The sequence below is a fragment of the Cyanistes caeruleus genome, chromosome 30 (genome assembly GCF_971803275.1).
Source record: "Cyanistes caeruleus chromosome 30, bCyaCae1.hap1.1, whole genome shotgun sequence".
NCBI classification, from domain to species: domain Eukaryota; kingdom Metazoa; phylum Chordata; class Aves; order Passeriformes; family Paridae; genus Cyanistes; species Cyanistes caeruleus.
Window position 1 is genome coordinate 1,078,495 of NC_141730.1, and position 21,162 is coordinate 1,099,656.

General features: G+C 55.5%; 3 protein-coding genes across 4 annotated transcripts; 1 reads left to right on the plus strand and 2 right to left on the minus strand.

Moving 5' to 3' along the window:
• Window positions 1-468: 468 nt before the first annotated feature.
• Window positions 469-4,588, minus strand: RAB25 (RAB25, member RAS oncogene family). The gene is made up of 5 exons (XM_023941749.2): window positions 3,785-4,588; window positions 2,677-2,872; window positions 2,368-2,561; window positions 2,126-2,206; window positions 469-1,306 (listed from the first exon to the last, which is right to left on the minus strand). Exons 1-5 carry the CDS (start codon window positions 3,822-3,824, stop codon window positions 1,176-1,178), a joined length of 642 nt encoding a protein of 213 aa, XP_023797517.1. The 5' UTR covers window positions 3,825-4,588; the 3' UTR covers window positions 469-1,175.
• Window positions 4,589-4,673: 85 nt separating this feature from the next.
• LAMTOR2 (late endosomal/lysosomal adaptor, MAPK and MTOR activator 2) lies at window positions 4,674-6,440 on the minus strand. The gene is made up of 4 exons (XM_086865761.1): window positions 6,288-6,440; window positions 5,219-5,381; window positions 5,014-5,103; window positions 4,674-4,916 (listed from the first exon to the last, which is right to left on the minus strand). The coding sequence occupies exons 1-4, from the start codon at window positions 6,353-6,355 to the stop codon at window positions 4,860-4,862; spliced, it is 378 nt and encodes a 125-aa protein (XP_086721887.1). The 5' UTR covers window positions 6,356-6,440; the 3' UTR covers window positions 4,674-4,859.
• A 374-nt stretch (window positions 6,441-6,814) lies between these two features.
• On the plus strand, window positions 6,815-18,434 carry UBQLN4 (ubiquilin 4). Of its 2 annotated transcripts, XM_086865760.1 has the most exons (11): window positions 6,816-6,993; window positions 8,848-8,999; window positions 11,272-11,477; window positions 11,801-12,063; window positions 13,240-13,398; window positions 14,067-14,292; window positions 14,635-14,774; window positions 15,217-15,300; window positions 15,905-16,020; window positions 16,647-16,824; window positions 17,228-18,434. In XM_086865760.1, exons 1-11 carry the CDS (start codon window positions 6,841-6,843, stop codon window positions 17,378-17,380), a joined length of 1,830 nt encoding a protein of 609 aa, XP_086721886.1. In that variant the 5' UTR covers window positions 6,816-6,840; the 3' UTR covers window positions 17,381-18,434. The 2 variants fall into 2 exon arrangements, with proteins under 2 accessions (XP_086721884.1, XP_086721886.1); XM_086865758.1 differs by lacking the exon at window positions 15,217-15,300 and having other exon boundaries at window positions 6,815-6,993.
• Window positions 18,435-21,162: the final 2,728 nt, after the last annotated feature.

The window sequence follows — 21,162 nt, forward strand, 5'->3', positions numbered from 1 at the left end:
CAGGTGTGCTCACCTGGGCCAGGTAAGGGGGCAGGGACAGCCACCACCTGTGAGCGCTCCTGGTGGGACAGCGATGACCACGGGCTCCACGCAGAACCGTGGGTCTGATGTGGAGCTGGGCTGGCACGGCTGGCGTGGTGCAAAAGGAAAATGAGCGAAGACACGGAGAATCCAGCAGGAATGACGCGGTTTCCGAGGGGTTTCGGATAACTGGCAGAGGCTGCGTCATCGTTTGAACTGATAAAGTTCAAAAAGGGGACCTAAACTGGGAAAGGTTGCGTGGAGAGGGAGCACAGGGAGAGCATGGCTTCAGGGCAGGAGGGAGTGCAAGGGGGGGCATCGGGGTAGGAGATGGCACAGGGGAGCTGTGGCATACAGCTGGGCTGCTTTGGAGGCCATGATCTTCAGCACATTATGAAGGCGGGGACCCGGGGTGTTGACCACAAACACGCAGGAATTCCAGCTGAGTAAATCTGCATTTCACAAGTCCTTTAATGATTGCATCACGCCCGTGCTGGACACGGAGCTGCTCCCGGCCCCATGGCACTGGGCCCCGTGCTGAGCCCTGTCCCACCATGCAGACGGGTGCCAAGTAGGCACCTTTGTTTGGTCCTGCTGCCACACATGCCCCATGTCTAGGGATGGGACAGATGTCTAGGGATGAGACAGGCTCACGGGCTGAGAGCTGCCACTTCACACCCCAGGGCTTGGCTTGACTCCAGAGCAGTCCCTGGTGGGACAGACACCTGTTGGTCAGCCACATCCTCAGTGCACAGCACAGGGTGGCCCTACAGGAGCAAGCCCAGGGCCAGAGGCAATCAGAGAGGCTCCTGTAGCTGGCATCATCTGCCCAGAACCTCCTGGCTTCTTCCCCAGAGGTGCCTTGGGGGTGTCCTGGTCCCCTTCCCCTGGAGGTCCAGAAGGGCTGAAACAACGCGTGACAGTGGTGATGCTAATCAGGGCTCAGCAGAAATGAAACAGAGAGAGAAGAGCTCATGGAACTGGCGCTTCTCACTGTTTACGGCAGAATTTGGCCCCTGCCCAGGCTGCTGGTCCCCACTGCACCAGGACAGGAGTGGCACTGCAGACAGGGTGACACCAGCCTGTGTTGGTGGCCACTGGTGTGTCCCGGGGCTGTGGGGGTCCCTGGGAGAGTTCCCAGGTTGCCCAGTGGCTCAGAGGGCCACACAGCACGGGCGCCTCTCTGCCTGTGCTGGGGCCGTGCTTGCAGGATTCTCACTGGCAAGTGACACCGTGTTGCTCTGGCTGCTCCTCTGCTTCTGCTTCTGCACTTTGTAGAAGATTTCTGCCAAAGAAAAAGTGTGTCAGCCAAGACCCCCTGGGGATGCAGAGGCAGCTTCAAGCCTGCAGCCCCCACTGCTCGCCCACAGCTCGGCACGCCGGTGGCTCTCCTTCCCCTCTACGCAGCAGAGGGGTGACTTGAGGGGTGACAAGGGAACAGCTCCCACAAGTCGCATCCCTGCAGCACTTGGGGAACACCCTGTGCTTGGGCAATTTCCTCTTGCCCAACCTGGGATTAGTGCTTCACCCTGTTCTGCGGCTGGCAGCTCACTGGGCCAGGCTGGCTCAGCACAGCACTGCACGGCACAGCATGGCATGGAATAGCACCACATGGCTTGGCATGGCTCAGCACAGCATGGCACAGCTCACTGCCCGGATGCTGCTGGCTGCCATTCCTGGAGAGCTGCTCTTGGACTCCATCCCTGGCCCCCCAGGTCCCCACAGCCGGTTTGGCAGGATGCTGGAGACACCAACTCATGAGCCCAGGACAACAGGAAGAAGACTGGAGATTATGGGGGAGAAGCAGCTCCTGGGGCTTCAGGGATGCCCAGGGGACATGAGAACAAAGCTTTGGTATGGGAAGTGAAACACCCAGCACCAAAGGCTGAAAACCAAAGCAGACAGAAAGACAACACCAAAAGACCTCATGAAGCTAACCCCAAATGGTTACTAACCCCAAAGTTCCCAAAGGAAGCTAACCCCAAATAGCTCAAGTGGAGCAGGGAGAGAAGTGCTGCATGTCATCTGCCCAGCCCTGCATCCCTGGGAAAGGGATCCCACAATGCCCTGGGACTCTGCTGCATCACGGCACCAGTGCCTGTACCCTTCAGGATGGTCTCAAATGCTTCCTCAACATTGGTGGAGTCCAGCGCCGAGGTCTCAACAAACAGCAGCCCGTTGTTGTCTGCAAGGAGAGGAGCCCCCTGAGATGATGTAGACCCCAGTGAGGACATGGCTCCAATCTGGAGCACCTTTATTGATGTTCAGATGCCTGCACTGGTGCAGCTCCAAGCTGTTGGGGAGGTTCTCAAGCCCCTAGCCCTGTGGTGGGGTGCCAGTCTGTACCTGCAAACATTTTCGCCTCTTCCATGGGCACCTCTCGAGCCTGTGCAAGGTCGGTCTTGTTTCCCACCAGCATGACAATGATGCTGGCCTCGGCATGGTCGTACAGCTCCTTCAGCCAGCGGTCCACCACATCGTATGTCTGGTGCTTGGTGATATCAAACACGACCAGGGCACCCACAGCCCCCCGGTAATACCTATTACAGAACCCCATCATCATTCCATGCTCCAGATCCACCCCCCAGCATCCTCACCCACGGGGCTGAACCCACATCCCAGGAGAAGCACGGATTTCAGGCCTCCCATCCTTACGCTGAGGTGATGGCACGGTAGCGTTCCAGTCCAGCAGTGTCCCAGATCTGAGCCTTCACCACGGCATCTCCCACCAGGATTGTGCGCGTGGAGAACTCCACACCGATGGTGGTGCGGCTGTCATGGTTGAACTCGTTGCGGGTAAAACGAGAGAGCAGATTTGTTTTTCCCACCCCGGACTCCCCGATCAGGACAACTGTGGAAGGAAGGAGAAATCCCACTGAACTGCCCCAGCTTCCAGCACTGGTTGCATGGACATTGCTTGCTGTCCAGTCTCAGAGGCTGGGCAGATGTGCGGGTTTAACCCCTGGTGTGGTTGCTCCTTCAGCAAACAGGGGTCCCTGTGGGAGCCTAGCTGTGCTCCCTAGTGCTGGTGTGGCCCCAGAGCTGCTCAGTGGGGTCATGGCTACTGGGGTCTGGGCAGCAGGAGCAGGGCAAGGATGCTGGTGAGCCCTGAGCCACCCAGCTGCAGTGGGCACTCAGGATGGGTGGCACACCAGAGCCTGTCGGTCTCCACTTATCCAGAGGGAGTCCAGCAGAGTCCAGCCAATAGCACCTGGCAGAGACCAGGTGGGCCCAAGGAACTCAGCATGGGATGTGTGAGCCTGTGCCCACATTTCTCCAGCTCAGGTTTGACCCCCGTGTTCTCTGCACATGCCACTGCTCAGGTCACTGCAGCAAATGACCTGCAGCAAATGACTCTTCAATGCCCACTGCTCTCGGGTGTTACAGGCTTTCATGGCATTTTTGCCTCACACAGCCCCAGATTTCACACACCCCCCCATCCCACAACAGCAATTTGCCTGGCACTGCACACCTGCAGCCTTGGGGTGAGTGTGGATCTCCCCGGGTCTCTGTGGACCTTGGCGCTGCTCACCAGCCCTGGCCTCACTTCTGTCAGTGGTCGGTCCTTGTCCCCTGAGCCTCCCAGTGCTGACCCTGACCCTGCTCCCGGTGCCCATGCCAGCCGCGGGGGCAGTCAGCACCGTCCCAGCTCGGGACACAGCCGCTCTGGGGAAGGGGCACCCTCGTTCCCTCCCCGCAGTTCCTGCCTTTCTGCTCCACCCCTTTTGGGGAAGGAGGGGGTCGCACCGAGCGCAGGACTCACCCTTGAAGACAAAGTTATAGTCCTCCTCGGCGCTGCCCATGTCGCCCGGCTGCCGCCTGCCCTCGCAGGGCCGCCCTGGGTTTCCTCCTTCCCGCTGCCGAGCCTCGAGCAGGCGGCGGGCCGGGCTCCCGGAGGCGCCGAGGGAGGACACGGAGCGAGCAGAGGTTCCTTTCTGTCGAGGAGCGAGCGGGAGCCAAGGGGGTCCAGAGGAGCGCGGAGGGTCTGGGACAGCAGCAGCGACAGAAGCCAAGCTGGCGACAGCGCGGCCGCTTGACTCAAGGGGTGGGACTGGGTGTCGCAGCACAGGTTGGGCAGGTAGTGTCACCTCTGGGACCGTCACGGGGCTGGAGGAGGAGCCAGGGCCCCATCCTGAGTGCGGGGCAGGCTGGGGCAGCGAGAACTGTGTGGGCAACACGGGCAGGGAAGGGTGCAAGGGCAGCGTGGGCAGGCGGGGGGAGCGTGCACAGGACAGCGGGGGCGACACGGGCAGCGTGCGCAGTGAAGGTGGCACGGGCGGGGACAAAGGGCTGCGATGGCAGCAAAGCAGACCGGGGCAGCATGGGCAGAGCAGGATGGCAGCGAGGGCAGCTGTGCCAGGAGCAGAACCCTCGCTCAGCCCGGCTCCCGCCGCTGTGAATGTTCCCTCGCCTCTGCTGCCATCGTGTGAAAGCCAGGGAAATTGGGACGGGAAGGACCCCCCACCACCTCCAGCTATCCAGTGTGACCAGCAGGGTTGTGCAGGGGCTCGGCTGTTGTAACCTCTCTTCTTTGATAACAGCCCCTTGCAACTTCTTGTCTTTCCCCAGGGCAATTCCCAAACACTGCCCAGGCACCTCTAGCCCAGCCAGGTTTTGTTACCCCTCAGCTCCCCGACAACAGACACGATGGACACAAGCATCAAACACTTTTATTACCCCAGCTTTTGTATTCCTGACAAATACAAATTGTATTTGTATTTTTTTTTAAGACCACACTAGAGCTCCGGGATGCCCATGGGGCCACTCACGCCCAGGTCATGCCAGTGACGGTGACGGTGTCAGAGCCCAGAGGCACCTCAGAGCCCTCCACTGCCCTCTCACGATGCAGCCACCTGTGTGAGCGGCTCCTCCAGGTACTGGACCAGTGCCTGTGCCTGCAAGCAGAGAATGGCATGAGCCACGCCCAGGTGGGTTTTGCAACTCTAAGTCTGCAGCCCTGCTGACCCTCCGGCACCTCCCCATCAGCGTTACCTTGGCTTTCAGCATCCCAAATCCGACCGTCTCCTTGGCGTACATGCAGAGCAGCAGGTTTGCCACCCGTGTGATAGCCACTCGCCCCTCCTGCCCAGGGAGAAACAGCACCTGTTGCACCCCAGCTTGGCCTGGACCCCCAGCATGGTCCTGGCACCACAGCCAGGCCCCCAGGGAGGGCAGGGCAGGCCACAGCCTCACGTACCATACAGTCCATGAGGATAAATTTGAGGTTGTCCTCATTGAATGCCTGGTGCCCATTCTTGTCATAGGCCACCCAGATGTTGCTGGCAATGGCTGCGGTGACCCTGGCATCAGTATCACCATAACCCGAGTAGGCAAGCAAGGATCCCTCGTTGTTCAGCAGCCTGGGAAGGACACGGTAGGACAAACTAATGCCTCTAACACCAGACCCCCTTTCAGTACCAGGGGTACAGCAAACCCCCCCACCCACTCCCAAGACACCCCCACTCTGCAGGGGTCTGGCAGGGGGTGGGGGGGCTTCAAAGCCAGAAGGCTCTGCAGTGGCCCCAGGCCCAAGCAGGGCAGTGCAGGGCTGTAGTGGCTCTGTCTGTTGAAGCAGTGGGACCTGCCACAGGCTGGGCATGAGCCTGAGAGACAAACACTGCACAGCCCTAGCTCTGTGCATCACCCTTGCACTGTGCAGGAGGCATCCCAGCACCAGACATCAGGAACGGTGCAAGGCCCCGGCCCCACACACTGTGCACGGTCCCATCACCATCTATAGCCCAGCTCCATGCAGGGGGTGAGGTCTCAGTCCCATGCCTGCCTCTGGAAGGGGCCTAGTCTTCCCCAGGCAGGGACAGGGAGCATCCCTGGGCAGGATCAGGACAGGAGCAAGAAGCTTCTCCAGGCAGGGGCAGAAGCAGGGGCTGGGGGCAGGGGAAAGGCAGGCAGCATCTTTGGGCTGGGGCAGCATTCTCAGGACAGGAGCACGGAGCATCCCCCGATGCAGGGACAGGGACTGGCAGCATCGCTGGGGCAGGGACGAGGGCAGCATGCCCGAGGAAGGTGCAGGGGCATAGGCAGGAGCAGGGACAGGGACTGGGGCAGAAGCAAGGGCTGGGAGCAAGGACAGGGGCAGGGGCGGGGGAACGATAGGCAGCATCTTCGGGCACGGGCAGCATCTACCGGGATGGGCACAAGGGAAACATCCCTGGGCAGGGAAAGCACGTCCCCGTGAGGGAAAGATGTCACCTTGCATCAGGGCCCGCTCGGGGAAAGCCGCCCCCCGCCCGGCCCCCCGCACTCACAGCGTGCTCTGGACGCCGCCGGTGTTGGCCTGGCTGAGCACCTGCGTCAGGGCCTTGGGCCGCAGCATGGCCGCCGCCGAGACCGCGCGCCGGGGGTGGGGCCGGGCCGCGCGCCGCCGTCACGGGGCCGCGCCGGGCCCGGAGCGTCCCGGGGGTTGTAGTCCCGCCCGAGCCCTGCCGGTGTCCCCGTGGGAGGGCGTCCGGGGGCGCCGGGACTCGACAGGGGCCTCGGCAGCAAAAGGGAGCACGGGGCAGGCGTGGGTCCTCGGTGACCGAGGCGATCGGGGATGTGGCCGGTTAAAGGGGAGGTCGTTGGGGGCACCGGTGGGGCCCTTCGGGCAGCATCCCCTCCCCGTTCTGCCCTCCCCAGGCTCTGGCCCCCTCTTTCCGCTCCCGTTGTGCCTCCCCCGCCCCGCTCTGTCCCCCCTCGCACGCGCGCTGCCGCTGTCCCTCCGGGCCGCCGGGGAGCGCTGTCGTGGACCGAGGAGCTGCTGTGGCGCCGCTCCCGGCTCTCTGTGGTGGCGGTGGCCCGGGCTGGCGGCGGGCGGTGAAGATGGCGGAGCCGAGTGGCGGCGGCGGCGGCCCCGGCCCCGGGCCCGGCGGGGACGGCCAGGCAGGGCCCGGCGGGGCGCTCATCCGCGTCACCGTGAAGACCCCCAAGGACAAGGAGGAGATCGTCATCGCGGACGGCGCCTCCGTGCGCGAGGTGGGGGCGGGGACAGGTCGGGGGGGCGGAGAGGCCTGGGGGGGGGCTGTCGCGGGTGTTGAGGGGCGGGGGCGGCTGGTCCGGGGGGCTGAGGGATCGAGGAGTGGGGTGAAGGGTTTTTGGGAACGGGCCTGAGTTTGGGGCGGGGAAGAATTTCGGGCGGGCTTGAGGAGCGGGGGAAGGGGGCTCTGGGCTGGGGGGACACTCAGAGGGTCCAGGGGGCCTCCTGGAGACCCGGATCAGGGCTGGGACTGGCTTCGGGGCACCCCGGACCTTTGGGCCTTACTGGAGCCAGTGTGGGAGGGAGCGGGGAGATCTGAAGGAGGGCAGGTGCTTGGAAGGCTTTGGAGGAGAAACAGTCCCGAGGGCGGGAGGTGATCTGGGGGGCTCATCTGTGGGAGGGTCGTGGGTGTCGAAACCACAATAGTTGAGGGACTCGGAGAGCGGCTTTGGGGGTGGTGGCAGTGGGAGGGGTATGAAGGACCGGGGTGGGGTCTGGGGGCTCGGCCCGTGGGCTGGGCTGCGTGGGAGAGTGTTCCGTGAGCGGAGGTGTGGGAAAGGTGTTGGGATTGTGAGCAGAGCCGTATGAGTGCGTGGGGGGCTGCCGGGGCTGCAGCTGGGGGTCCTGGCGTAGGTCTGGACTTCTCTGGAGGCAGATTCCCCGGGCAAGGGGAGACGAGCCGGGCAGGTGTTTGGGACCGACGCTGGATGAGGTGGAGGAAAGGAAACATCGGCTCTTCCGCGGGTGCGCTGGCGGGGGGTTCTGCACCTGCTAGGGAGCGAGAGCAGGCTGGGATTGGTAAGAGCTGAGGTTAGCAGAGGCTGGGATTGGCAGGGGCTGGGTCTAGGGCTGGCCCTGGCATTGAGGAAGTGGCGATGCCCGCTGGGACAAGGTGTCATGGGCTCTGCGCTGGGCTGTCTGCGCGCTTTGGTTGGCGTGTGAAGGGCCTGGCAGGGATCTCTGGGCAGCAGCCCATGGCGTGGGCAGGGGCTGTGCACGTGTGGCCCTCCTGATCCTTTCTGTCCGGGGAGCCCATTGGTACAGGGAGTGTAGAGTGAGGGCTTTGTGAAGGCAGGGCATAGGGCTGTGAGGGGAGAGACAGACAGGGTGATCTGGGACCAGGGCTGTGGTGTGCCCACCCTTGTTTTTAGAGTTCTGGTGCGAATGCTGAGAGCTCTGGCATGTGTTTCACTCTCCATCCTGGCCTTCCCCTCTGAGTTCCCTACAGTTTGTAGTTTTCCAAGTGCAAGACTTTATTTCCTCCAAATCAATCTGGGAAAGCCCTGGCAGGGCCAGCAGTGAGAGTCTTGCTTGCAGGTGTAAATCTCAGCACAGCACACAGTAAAGAAGAGGTGCCCATGCTCTGTGGCATGCTCACAGGGAATTCAGTTGCAGAAATAGGAATTGGAGAAGACCTAGTTTATTTCCATAGGCTGATAAGGGATTATTCCCTTTTCCATAGAGCTCTGTCCTGTATTAAATCAGAGTTTGGCTTTCCTTAGGAAAAAATCTCACATGAGCAGACGAAACCAGTCATTCAGGATAAATGGTGTGTTTGGGTTAGGTCTGAAGCACAACTGGTCTGGCTTTGGAAGCCTTCAGCTATTCTGAGGGAATGGCTCTCTTTTTTCTGAGATTTACTGCATAGTTTGTGATTTCAGAGCTTGTCTTTGCTTTGTTTTGGTTCTCATTAATACCTCAGACATCATCAGCAGCTGGTGACTTTGTGGTACCTTTGTGGGCTCTGAGGGCTTGTCAGTTTCTTGTGGTGTTCCCAGAGTAGATGTGATCCCTGGAGCTTTATGTTATTGGTACCAGTCCTTTATCTGAAAAATGCTCTGTTTGTTTTTCAGTTCAAAGAAGAGATTTCTAGACGGTTTAAAGCCAAACAGGATCAGCTGGTTCTGATCTTTGCTGGGAAGATCCTGAAGGATGGAGACACATTGAATCAGCATGGGATCAAAGATGGGCTCACTGTTCACTTGGTCATTAAGACTCCGCAGAAGTAAGAGTTTAGTCTTGAGGGGGCTGGGGTCAAATGGGAATAACTGATTGTGATGATCCTGGTGAGCTTTCCCTGCCCCAGCTGTGCCACACAGCAATGGGGTTTGTCACCTGGTGTCATGGATGACACAGCTGTGATGGTGTATGGCAGATACCTGGAGGGGCTGGTCCTTTAACGTTACTTGTGTGTGTGTGTCTTGGAAGAGCCCATCAGAAATGGATACTAGTACTAGCAAACCAGCAAAAGTTGTAGAAGAAGTTTCTGATAAAAGAAATTACTTTCCCAGTGAATTGTTGCTGTAGAAGCCAGTACCTGGGTTTTCTGTCACCTGCTACATACTCAGCTCGGAGCCTGTGCTCAGGCTCTCTGAGGTGCCACAAGTGGCACATGGCATGCAGAGCCCTGTGGGGCACCTGTGTGGCCCCTGGAGGCACAGCTGCACAGGCTGGTGCAGACAGGGGATGCTCCACATCAGGAGTGTGCAGAGGCTTGGGCCTCAACCACGGACATGGGGCAGTGTGGGGGTTTGCTCATGTGGTGCTATGGGTGCACCTGGGGCAGTTTCCAGTGGGGATGTGGCTCATGTGCACCACAGGCCTCAGACTGAGAACAGGACACAGGGCTGACCTCAGGGTCTTGCAGGTTTAGCTCTTCCCAGCACTTCCCAGAGGGGTGGTGGGCATGGAAGGATTTTGGGAATAGCTTCTTTGCTTTAGTTGCAGCCACATTTCATTGATCTTCACAGCTGTGCCTCAGGCTCCAGCCACAGTGTGACCCAGCTCCTGGGGAGCTCCAGGGCTATGTCTCTGTGCAGTTCTGCTGTCCCCTGGGAGAGCTGCATTAATCAAGATTTTTTTTTTCCTCCGTTTTGGTTTTTTTTCCACCTGTTTTTTACAAACACAAGGAAGTATACTGCCAAGTTTGCAGCCTCTCCTTGGATTTTGCCTCTCCAGGTAGCCTGAGAGGCTGATGCTCTTTCCACTATAAATGTAGTATTGGTGAACCATTTCAAAGGATGAATTAGGGCTGCTCATTTTGCTCCTGCTAATAGTCCTAGATAAGTGCTTACTGAAGACATTACAGCCTCTTCCTGTGAGAAGAGGCTAAGAGAAGCCAAGTGCCCTTTCTCTAGCTTCCTTCTTCCTTTCTTGTTCAGCTTCCCATTTGCTTTGTTTCCCCAGTCTTTGCCTCTGTCAGGCCACTGGTTTTCAGTAGCAGTCAGGTTAGTCTGGACAGTGGACAGGGACCTTCAGGGTTGATTTTTCAAGTTCTAGAAGAGTGAAAAAGGAAAGGGAGATAAAGGAAAGGAATAATTCTTGGTTTGGGAAAAAAAAAAATCATGAAATCATTGTTCATATTGTCAGAGGTATAATAGCATTATTGAGGTGAGTAAAGTGAATTTTGTGGTCTAATTTAATGAAAGCTCTTCAACACTAGTCTAGGACTCACTGTCATGACTGCAGAAGCTTCAGAAAATCTTCAAATGTTCTCTTTGAAATTCCTGTAACGCTTGAGGAGTAACTGTGGTAACAAGGTATTAACCTGGGATGGTGTATTCAGCAAAGATGATGTCCAGCGCCTGCTGCGCTTACAGCACAGTGCCTGTGTGGGTGTGTTAAAAGAAGCTCCAGACAACTTGTGTTGGAGCAGGATCAACCTTGCATCAAGATGCAGCCAGTGGCAGAGCTGGGAATTTGGAATTTGGAGCCAATGAAATGTTCTATGGCTTTGTGAGACAGGCGTGGGCTGCCTAGTGCCTCAGTTTCCCTCTTTGTACAGTAATGCCAATGCTTCTTTTTGCCCCAAAAGCACTAATAGGAATATTCAGAAGTGAACATTGTTGTTTACCCCGTGCACTAGCCCTGCTGTAACCTCCTGTGGTTTCTGTGGGAGCAGCAGAAGAATTTTCCTGTTTGGAGCACACTCATTGCTCAAGGATATGGCTGCAGTAAATAGTTCAGTGGCTTTCAAGGAAGAGCTGGATACAACTCAGGGTAAGACCCGTCCAGCCACTCTGCGTGGGCCAAGACAGCATGTCAGGGGCTACAGTGCATCAGGATGGGAGGCAGATTCCAGCAGACAGAAGACATCTGGGAGCACAGCTTGTGGATCAGTGCAGGCAGAGTTGGGATGGAAGCTGGAGCTGGCTGCTGTGGGGATGACTGGTGTGCTGGGAGCCCAGTCATCGTGGGGTGTGCATTCTGTGTCCCTGCAGAGGACTCCCCATGCACTTCCTTGGTACCAGGAGTTTAATACTTTTTATACTTTGCAGGGTCCAGGATTCAACATCTGCTGCTTCTGCCCCCAGTGCTGCTTCTGCCCCGACTGCAACCCCTTCTTCTCCTGCTGCCCCATCTCAGCCCTCTACATCCAGCAGTGCTGGTACGGACGCAGGGAGTGGCAGCAGACGGAGCAGCGGGTCGGGGACCCTGGGAGGTCCTGGAGATGGAGGCCCCAACAGTGCTGCGTCCATCCTGTGTAAGTGGGGGCTGTGAGAAGGAAGGATTTTCTGGGATTAGACCAAAGAGTTGGGGTTCTTGACCCCTATTGTTGTCTCTGCTTGTCGTGGGCTTTGCGTGAATCACTCCCATGGCACACCTCTGTGTCCCTGCTCAAGGTAGTGCCACTCAGTGGTGTGTGTGTGTGTGTAGGGATATCCTTACTCAGAGCTGGCTGCCATAGAAATACAGGATACCCCTGGATTTGTGGGGATGCAGTTCAGCTTATGGGCCTGTCCTTTTTTGCAGTTGCTGACAGTTACTGACTCACACCTTTCTTCCCATGTGTTGTTCCCTCTCCAGCTGGCTTTGGTGGCATCACTGGGCTGGGCAACCTTGGGATGGGCTCTGCCAACTTCATGGAGCTCCAGCAGCAGATGCAGCGGCAGCTGATGTCCAACCCAGAGATGCTTTCCCAGATCATGGAGAATCCCTTGGTGCAGAACATGATGTCTAACCCTGACCTCATGAGGCAGATGATCATGGCCAATCCCCAGATGCAGCAGCTCATGGAGCGAAATCCAGAGATAAGCCACATGCTCAATAACCCTGAGCTCATGAGGCAGGTGAGTCACACCAGGGCTCAGTAAAGAGTGTTGAGAAGAGTCTTTGTGGACCAACATCAGTGTCTGTGCTGCAGAGGAGGAGTGGGAATGCCAGAGCAGTGGTTTTGGAAATCTATTCCTTCCTGTTGTGAGCTCCCCACAAACAGATCATGGTCTTGAGTTATGTGAATACTGATTACTCAACCCACATCCTTGCAACTCTTACCTCCCTTTCAGAGCTATTGAATCCATGGTGTATTGGGGAAAAAAGGGATGCTGGAATTTTCCTAATATGCTGACTACAAGGCTACTGTGTTGTGATTCAGGAATGGGAGTAAAAACAGTGCTGGAGAAGTGAAGCTACTGTAAAAGCTCTTTGTTTCTCTCTAGTTCTCTTGATGGATTACGTAGAGACTCCAGAGCTGTACAGTGAGTGTTTCACTACCTGCGTCAGTGGGGAGCACTAGTAGAGGCTGGGATCCCAGAGGGCTCTCATTTTATCCAGAACAGAGAGGATCTGTGTCCAAGAGGGCTGGCTGTCTGGAAGACCAAAGGTTCATCAGAAGGGAATCCTTAGGGATCAGTGAGAATCTGGGTGTTAACAGCCATTTACAGGACTCTGCTGTTTCCTGGGAAGGCTTGTCAAGAGGATAGTGCTGAATGGGCCTAGTTTCCATCTGCTTCTCAGTTATTCTGCTTTCAGCTGTGTCAACCATACATGAAATTCCAGAGCTGCAGGACTAAATTATGAATAATCTGTACTTAAGTGATTCCTCAAATGAGACCTGGATATTCTTTGTGCAGGGGAGAGCCATCAAAAGTCTGGAGAGGGTGGAAGAACCCACCTTCCTGCTTGTTGTATGTAGTCCATCCAGTCTGTGTGGGAGCATATGGGTGTTGAATATTTGGATATCCTGATACTGCTTAGGAACAGGACAGTTTCATTGAGCTGAACCAAGGCTGAGAAGGAGGAGAGCTGAGCAAGGCTGTGGAGGAGCCTGGATCCCTGGGCTCTCTTTGCTTGGATAAATGATCTCTCTGCTTTCTGCCTGTGAATAGGGTTTAATTATCCTCTCTCTCCTGGGAGCTAAGATTTAACTCTTTCAAGGCTTTACTGCTGACCAGGCTTTTGATCCACTCTGGCCCTTCAATGGTGCATGTGGGCCTGAGCTTTCCACTTTTTCCTCCTTCTCCCAGACGATGGAATTGGCTCGTAACCCTGCCATGATGCAGGAGATGATGCGGAATCAGGACCGTGCTTTGAGTAACCTCGAGAGCATTCCAGGAGGATACAATGCCCTGCGCCGGATGTACACGGACATCCAGGAGCCCATGTTTAGTGCTGCCAGGGAGCAGGTATTGGCTGCGTTCCTGTGAGTGGGGTGTAGTGTGGGAAAAGGGTCTTGACCTGTCCCCTGTGCTGATGGGACAGTTATCCTAGAGTGTAGCTCTTCATTCCTCCGCTCCAGTGCAGGCACTGGCCAGAGAACATGGTGCAGTGCCTCTCATGACAGGGGTTGAGGTGTTGGAGAGGCCTGCTCTGGCTCCTCCAGTCCCCCAGCAGGCTGGATGCCAGCTCTGACCATAGGCAGGCCCTGTCACTGTTAGCACAGCCCTCTGCTCACTGGATTAACTGGAGCTTGATGCCTTCGGAACGGAGCTGGCTCAGATCCAGTTGGCTGGTAGTGCAGGAGGAGGGAGCACGGGTCTGGCTGCAGAGGGCTCTGCAGGCATATTCCAGTCCAGCATTACCTACTGCTATGTCTGGGTGGTGGCTTTACAGGGACATTTTGAAGCCCTGCATTTGGGAGCTGAATCTGGGGCTGTGGCCACTCCTGAGCCTGGTCTTTTCTCAGTGGGGTGTGTTGTGGATTGCAGATTTCTCAGGAGGCAAATCATGGCACGTGTTTAGCAAATTCTGGACTTGGCTGAATACGATCGGCTGTTCCCTGGCTCGCTCAGTGCTGGGGTTGGTCTGCTGGGACTAACTGATTCCATCTGTTTCTTTCTTTTTTTCTCCCTAGTTTGGCAACAATCCTTTCTCTTCCTTGACGGGGAATTCTGACAGCTCGAGCTCTCAGCCTTTGCGGACAGAGAACAGAGAGCCGTTGCCAAACCCCTGGAGTCCCACACCCCCTGCTTCCCAGAGTCAGGCACCCAGCAGTGAAGGGAGCACAGGCTCGGCAACCACCCAGGGCACCCCGACTGTATCCAACCCCTTTGGGCTGAATGCTGCCAGCATCGGCGCTGGTACGTAAGGGAAGAACCAGAGGGTGCTGCTGGCTGAGCAGGTCACCCAAGCTTCCTTGGAGGGCCAGTTCCTCTGGCATTTGGGCCCTGTCCTCTGCTGCTGCTATCCAGAGGAATGGGTCTAGCCTGCTTGGAGATAGATGAATTATTGTGATGCGCTTGTTGGATGGCTCCTTTGGGAACTCTGCTGTCCCTGAAGCTCTCAAGATAGAGTCCACGTGTTCACTGCTGGCCAGGGGGTGGAGTACAGCCAATGCTGTCACCTATCCCATTGTGTTTCAGGCAAGGCAGTGGTGCTCAGGCTCATAAGGGATCTTCCTTTGTCTTCCTTTCCCCTCGCAGGCATGTTCAACAGCCCAGAGATGCAAGGACTCCTGCAGCAGATTTCCGAAAACCCTCAGCTGATGCAGAATATGATCTCTGCCCCCTACATGCGGAGCATGATGCAAACTCTTGCCCAGAACCCGGACTTTGCAGCGCAGGTAAAAGTGTTACAGTTGTCAGCTGTTGCCAGGCAGGCCATGAGCTCAGTGTGAGGTCAGCCTGCTGCTGGGGTCAGACTGGTTCCTCTTGCAGACACTGGAGCAGAGTGAATACACAGTTTAGTTGTATTTCTCGACAGCCTGTAGGCAGCCCCAGCTCTGAGCCCTGTGTGTTTGCAGAGCCCCTAACACAAGAGGTGGCTCCTAGAGGGACATGGGAATGGTGCTTCTTTGCCCATGGCCAAGTGACCCCTGTTCAACACTGTTGTCAGGAATTGAGCTGTCCTGTTTTGATACCCCTTAGCAGGGGAGGATGTTGAAAGCCCAGGGAGGGAGTCAGGGGCCCCATGACTGACCTGTTCTTCATGGCTTAGTTGCATAGGGTTTAACAGCAAGTGGCAGCAACCCTCTGATCCTACCTACATGTGCTGTCTCTTGCTAGATCATGGTAAATGTCCCCCTCTTTGCTGGGAATCCACAGCTTCAAGAACAGCTCCGCCTTCAGCTCCCTGTCTTCTTGCAGCAGGTAAAGGCCTCTGGCTGGCCCTGTGCTGCCCTCAGCCCCTGGCTCCAGAGCTTCTCCCCGCACTGTGGGACAGTCAGGATCTCAGCTGCTTGACTGAGTGCACTAGGAAGCATGTGGGCTTGGGGGGCTGGGCTGAGGAAGGAAAGGGGTTGCACAGGGGAGACACAGAGGAAGAACTTGGTTAGACAAGGTAGTCTGAATTAACTCATCTGAATTACTGAAAGGTGGACTCCAGATTAGGCCTGTTAAGCTGCTTGGAACCCCTGTGTAGACCATCTCTCACTGTGTTGAGTTTACAAAAAATACACAGCTAATTGTGCTAAAGCAGCTGATTCTCAGGTAAATCAGAGCCCAAAGGCATGTGTCCCCAGTTCTAATCTGATTCACCCAGTTCATTCAGGAAACCTGTTGTGAGCTCTGTGAGTATTCCTGCAGGTGAGCCCTGCAGTCTGGAGCCTTGGAGGAGGATCCAGACATGAAGGCCAGCACTGGCCACAGGCAAGAGGCACAGCTTGGCGCTGGCTCAGGTGTGACAGTGGTGGAGCTCTGGCTGCCTGAGCTCTCACCGGTTGGTACCGTGGTGTCTCTCTGCCTTGGTCCCCAGATGCAGAACCCGGACTCCCTGTCCATCCTCACCAACCCCCGCGCCATGCAGGCCCTGCTCCAGATCCAGCAGGGACTCCAGACGCTGCAGACGGAGGCCCCCGGACTAGTGCCAAGGTACAGACACTTCAGAGTGGGGCCATGCAGGCAGAACTGCCATGCCCAGTACCAGCAGGCAGAATTCATCTGCCTGTGGATTCATCTGCTTAGGGTGCTTTGTCACTGGGACTTGTGCTGGTGTGTGTGCCTGCCAGCCTGTCTGTGTGAGCTAATCAGCACTTGATGCTTGCTTGTGCTTCATTGGAAGTCCTTGACCCTTTCTTTTTGGAGAAGAGGTTTGGAATGCACTTGTTCCTTCCCCCATCCTTTGTTTGCTGCATTTGGTGTGGACTGAACTCAAGAATTTTATCTCTGGAGAACAGTATGAGATGGACATACACAAGGCTGGGTGGGTGTGCTGGGGCAGGCTGATCTACTGGCAGCCCTGAGCTCTCTGCTCACTGTCACTGGGGGTCATGCTCCATCACAGCAGTTCTCTGCAGGCTTCTGTTAGCTCTGCTCACTCCCAGTGCCATGTGTGACCAGAACATGGATGCAGCCTGTTCTATTTTCAGAGCTGCCCTGTAGCAGGGCCTTCAGTGAGGGCCAGCCCAGTTGCTTGTGCTGGTTGCCCTGCTGGCCCACTCTGGTGGGGTTCCCAGAGTGCCAGCGTCACCCTGAGCATGCCCTGCCTTTCTCTGCAGCCTCGGCTCCTTCGGCATGCCCCGGATGCCCCCGTCCTCCACAGGAGGAAGCACAATCCCGGAGAACCCCGTTCCCTCCGCTTCGACGCCGGCCAGTGCCTCTCCAGCTGGGGGTGGTAACCCTCAACAGCAGCTCATGCAGCAGATGATTCAGCTGCTGGCCGGAGGAAGCTCTCAAGTACGTAACGCCCAGCGGGTGCTGGCATGGGCAGGGAGGTCTCCAGGGGATTCCCCGCCTCACCCCATTCAGGGGATGTGGTCCCCAGCAATCTCTTGTGACTGTGCTACTCTAGGCCAGGTTTGGTGTTGGGGTCTGGCTGACTCTTTGGGGTGTTGAACCCTTTGAGAGGTTTAAGCTCAGTGTGCTGGGGATCCTTCTCCTTGCACTGCTGCCACTGTCAGTACCAAACCAGGACTCTGGTGTGGCTGCTGTGCCACAGCCCAAGGGGACATGGAGACTATCCCCACACGAGCCTGAAGCTGAGATCAGAGTTCCTGCACAGCCAAGGCTGCTGGCACTGCCCGTGTTGGAATGCTGCCTGTGCTCTCTGACTCCAGGTTTTCTGTCCTTTCCCTCACAGGCGCAGAGTCCCGAAGTGCGATTCCAACAGCAACTGGAGCAGCTGAATGCCATGGGCTTCATCAACCGTGAGGCCAATCTCCAGGCGCTCATCGCCACCGGTGGGGACATCAACGCAGCTATCGAGAGACTGCTGGGCTCCCAGCCTTCCTAAACTCTGTCCTGCTGCCCCACAGACGTCAGCACATGCATCCATACACATGCACAGGGGATCTTTCCGGAAAGCCCGCCATCATTTTCATATCTGACAGCTGTCCATGTATTTAAAACAAAAAGATACAGCTTAACCCCTGACCTTCCTACTAAGTTAAGATTTCATGTTGAAATGCTCTTTAACTGGCTTGTATGTGGATTCCAGTTCTCATCGTGGCCACAGAGACTTCAGATGTGTATTTTTTCCTAAATATGCCCTGTCTCAGACACTCTTCTCTCTCTCTCTAGATGGTAGAGGCGATACTTCTAGTTACTTACCTGAATGATTGTGTTTTGAGTAGCTTGATTTTAACTGTACATGATTCCTCCCCTAGCCCTCCTTTCAGGCAAATATTTAAAAAATTGAGCCAAGTTTGGGGATTGGTTATTTCTCTCAGCATCTTATTGGGAATGGATCAAAAGAAAAATTGAAATTATCTGAGAATTTCTGATGTCATTTGTCTTAATGTTTCCTGGGATGAACCAAGCCCGTGTCCCTCACTCACAGGTGCCTCCAGTCTCCTGGTAGAGGGTTAATGGGTGCAAAACCTGCATTTGAAGTGTGGCCTCTTTACACTCTGGGGGTGGTGTAACAGAGCCCAGGGGTGTGCAGCGACCAGGTGTGCAGTTCTTAAGCTTGAGTTGATGGTGCTGTGCAGAGGAAGGTGTTCAGAAGGTGTGTTTCTGCCCAAGTCATGTGGTTCCTGGTCAGAGGTGTCCAGGGGCATTGACTTCTATGCTCACTGGGCTCGTTTCTACAAGTGTGAAAACTAAAAAGGAAATGGAAAAATAAGCTAACGGTCTTTTTGCTTCACTGGAAAATGTTGAAGTTCGTGTTCTTCCCAGTTCAGATCCATCCTCCACCCCCCCCTTCCATTCTGGTGTGTTTGAATGTTCTGACTGTCCAAGAGACTCCCCAGGACCAGCAGGGTGGTATTTCCCAGGAGCCTCCATGGCTGTGTAATTTGCATACACCATTTTTATCAAAGGAGAATAAATGCGCACAACCATCTGTCTCCCTGCATCCCTGTCTCATCCTTGCCTGCCTTGGCTCAGCTGGGCCACTTCCCAGTTACTTGGGATTAATCTGTTTTATCCTGTTCCCGGTGCTCAAGGTAGGCTTGGGGGGTGTTGTGCTCCCTCCCCACCTGGCTGGGCTGCCTGCCTTCATGGCCCGGAAACCTTTGACACTTCAGGAATGTTGGTGCTAAAGTGTCAGTGTGGAAGCTTCCTTTGAATTAGAATTGTCAATTAGCAGCTGTTGGAACTGTTGAGAGCTGGGAGTCAGTGTTATGTGATGGTTTTAAGTTTCTTTCGGTGTGGGAGGATTGGGCAGAGAGGGAACAGGAGGTTTGCTGCATACCTGTAAAACCTGCTGCACCCAGCTGGCTCCATAGCTGGAAGTGGGGATCGATGGGTGTTCATGTTGCTGAGAGTGTAGGTGGTGCTGCTGGGGAAAACATGGGGCTGGAAGCACTCCTGCCGCTGTGTGTGCATCCTAATGAGACTGCAGTCCCTTGGAGGAGGATTTAGAAAGCAGCTTTAACCTCTTCTGGAGGCTGTGCACAAACATGGGGACTGCTTTGTGCAACCTCTCCTCCGGTGTGTGAAGCTTGCACAGAGCTGTGTAGGGATGGGACTGGAGGTCCCGATTGGTCCTGGCAGGGTCAGAGCTCTTCCCAAATGTTATTGATTGGCCCCTTTGCAGCTCAGAATGGGCTTCTAAAAAGACCTGTGAGGCTTGGGAATCTCTTCAGTGTCCCTTGACAGCGCTAAAGTCTGCATCCCTGCACAAGCCAGCTCTTGTGAGGAATGTGCTTGTGGGAGGATGGATGGTGCAAGCAGGGAAGGGAGGGTGCAGAGGTGGTGCACAGGGTCACAGGGAGTGGGGATATACTCCCATGGTGAATTTGAACCTCTGAGGAGCAAAATTAGTCCCACCACTCTTTCTGGCCAGGCAGAAATTGTCCTTCCACCCCCTCAGTGTGTCAGCAAGGTGTGACGGTGGTGTCAGTCACCACAGTGCAAGGGATCTGTGTGTGTGAGAGGATCTGTGTAGGAACAGGGACTTGGAAGAATTGAGCAGCTTGGTGTCTCCAAAGCTGGCTGGAAATAAATCCCTGCATGGTGGAAGAACCTTGCTGCAGTGTGTGCAGATGGCTGTGAACCACTGAGGAGAGTCCACCGGATTTTGAGTATCCCAGAATGATTTGGGTGGGAAGTGACCTCATAGTTCATTTCATTCCAACCCTCTGCCATGGACAGGGATACTTTCCACTATCCCAGGTTGCTGCAAGCCTTGTCCAACCTGGCCATTAACATATCCAGGGTAGCCACAGCTTATCTGGGCCAGGGCCTTACCACCCTCACAGGGAAGAATTTCTTCCTAATATCCAGCGTAAGTCTTCCCTCCTCTGGTTTAAAACCATTTCCCCTTGAGTCATCAATATCTGTCCATATAAAAAGACTGTCCATTATTTTCACAAGTTCCCTTTAACTCCTGCAAGGCCACAAAGTTCTCACAGGTTGTCCAGTCCTTGGTGTCTCTTGCTTGTTTAAGTGGGAAAACACATTTCTCTTGTCTCTTCACATCGTAGCATCTGCTCTTGTGTCATTTTGGGATCATTCCTCCCCTGCTGCCAGCCCACCAGCCACGATGCTAAAACAGAGACACAGGGCAGCCTGCAGTCTCTTGTGTCCATCTGATGCCACCTCCCGGCCCCAGCAGTCTGGCAGAGCTGTCCATTCCACACTGCTCCAGGGGCTTTGCTGTACTGCAAAGGAGAGTTGGGAGGGTCGGGACACAGCGAGGCCGGGATCACTGGGAGAGAGCTGGGAGGTGAATGCAGCTGGGTCTGCTCTTTGGTACCCATGGGGGATGCAGATCCAGCCTTCCCAGATTCCGAAGAAAAAGGTGCTTTGAAGACTGGTGAGAAGGAGCCTTTTAGTGAAACCCTTAATCCCCTCCAGAGCTTTCCCTAATCCCTGGTAATGTGCTGTTCAAAGGCCCGATTCTGAAGGAACTGCTGCACTTTCTCACTCCCATATCTCTCCTTCCCCATGGAATTGCCCAAAGGTGTTCTCACTGACTGTTTCCTCTCATTTTACTCGAATAAATAGAATTAATTATTTTAAAACATAATGAAAAAACGGGGAATTTCTGCAGCAGGTAGTGGCAAATCTGATTGATTGGGAGAGATTTCTGCTGTCAAGGATATATTTTCACTTCATTCCTCCCCCTTTCCCTGGAGGGGATCAGCAGGCTTTTCTCCCAGTATCCCAATGTAACACTTCCAACTTGGAAATCAAACCTCTAAAATGTGGAGGAGAGAAAGATGGCAGGAAACCAACATCTACATTCCTTTCAATAAACCTTTTTTTTGTTACCAAGATCCAGGGTATGGGCAGTTTCCTGTGGCCATAGCCCTGACTATGGAGGGGCAAGTTCAAAGTGACTCAAGAGAGGGTCAGTAGGGAAATACCCTGGGGTTATGAGGTCATGGAGTAGGATAGCTTGGAAAATACATGTGAGTGTGTGTGTGTGTGAATGTGTGTGTGAGTGTGTGTGTGTGTGAGTGTGTGTGTGTGAGTGTGTGTGAGTGTGTGTGTGTGTGTGTGTGTGAGTGTGTGTGTGTGTGTGAGTGTGTGTGTGAGTGTGTGAGTGTGTGAGTGTGTGTGTGAGTGTGTGAGTGTGTGTGTGAGTGTGTGTGTATGTGTGTGAGTGAGTGAGTGTGTGTGAGTGTG

Coding starts and splice junctions, on each gene's coding strand:
- UBQLN4 (XM_086865760.1), top strand. CDS start 6,841: ATGGCGGAGCCGAGTGGCGGCGGCGGCGGCCCCGGCCCCGGGCCCGGC. Junction 15,301..15,904: donor TCCCTGTCTTCTTGCAGCAG/GTAAAGGCCTCT, acceptor CTTGGTCCCCAG/ATGCAGAACCCGGACTCCCT. Junction 16,825..17,227: donor TGGCCGGAGGAAGCTCTCAA/GTACGTAACGCC, acceptor TTTCCCTCACAG/GCGCAGAGTCCCGAAGTGCG.
- RAB25 (XM_023941749.2), bottom strand. CDS start 3,824: ATGGGCAGCGCCGAGGAGGACTATAACTTTGTCTTCAAGG. Junction 2,873..3,784: donor CTATAACTTTGTCTTCAAGG/GTGAGTCCTGCG, acceptor TTCCTTCCACAG/TTGTCCTGATCGGGGAGTCC. Junction 1,307..2,125: donor ATTTGAGACCATCCTGAAGG/GTACAGGCACTG, acceptor TTTCTTTGGCAG/AAATCTTCTACAAAGTGCAG.
- LAMTOR2 (XM_086865761.1), bottom strand. CDS start 6,355: ATGCTGCGGCCCAAGGCCCTGACGCAGGTGCTCAGCCAGGCCAACACC. Junction 5,382..6,287: donor GGCGGCGTCCAGAGCACGCT/GTGAGTGCGGGG, acceptor TGTCCTTCCCAG/GCTGCTGAACAACGAGGGAT. Junction 4,917..5,013: donor TTGGGATGCTGAAAGCCAAG/GTAACGCTGATG, acceptor CTCTGCTTGCAG/GCACAGGCACTGGTCCAGTA.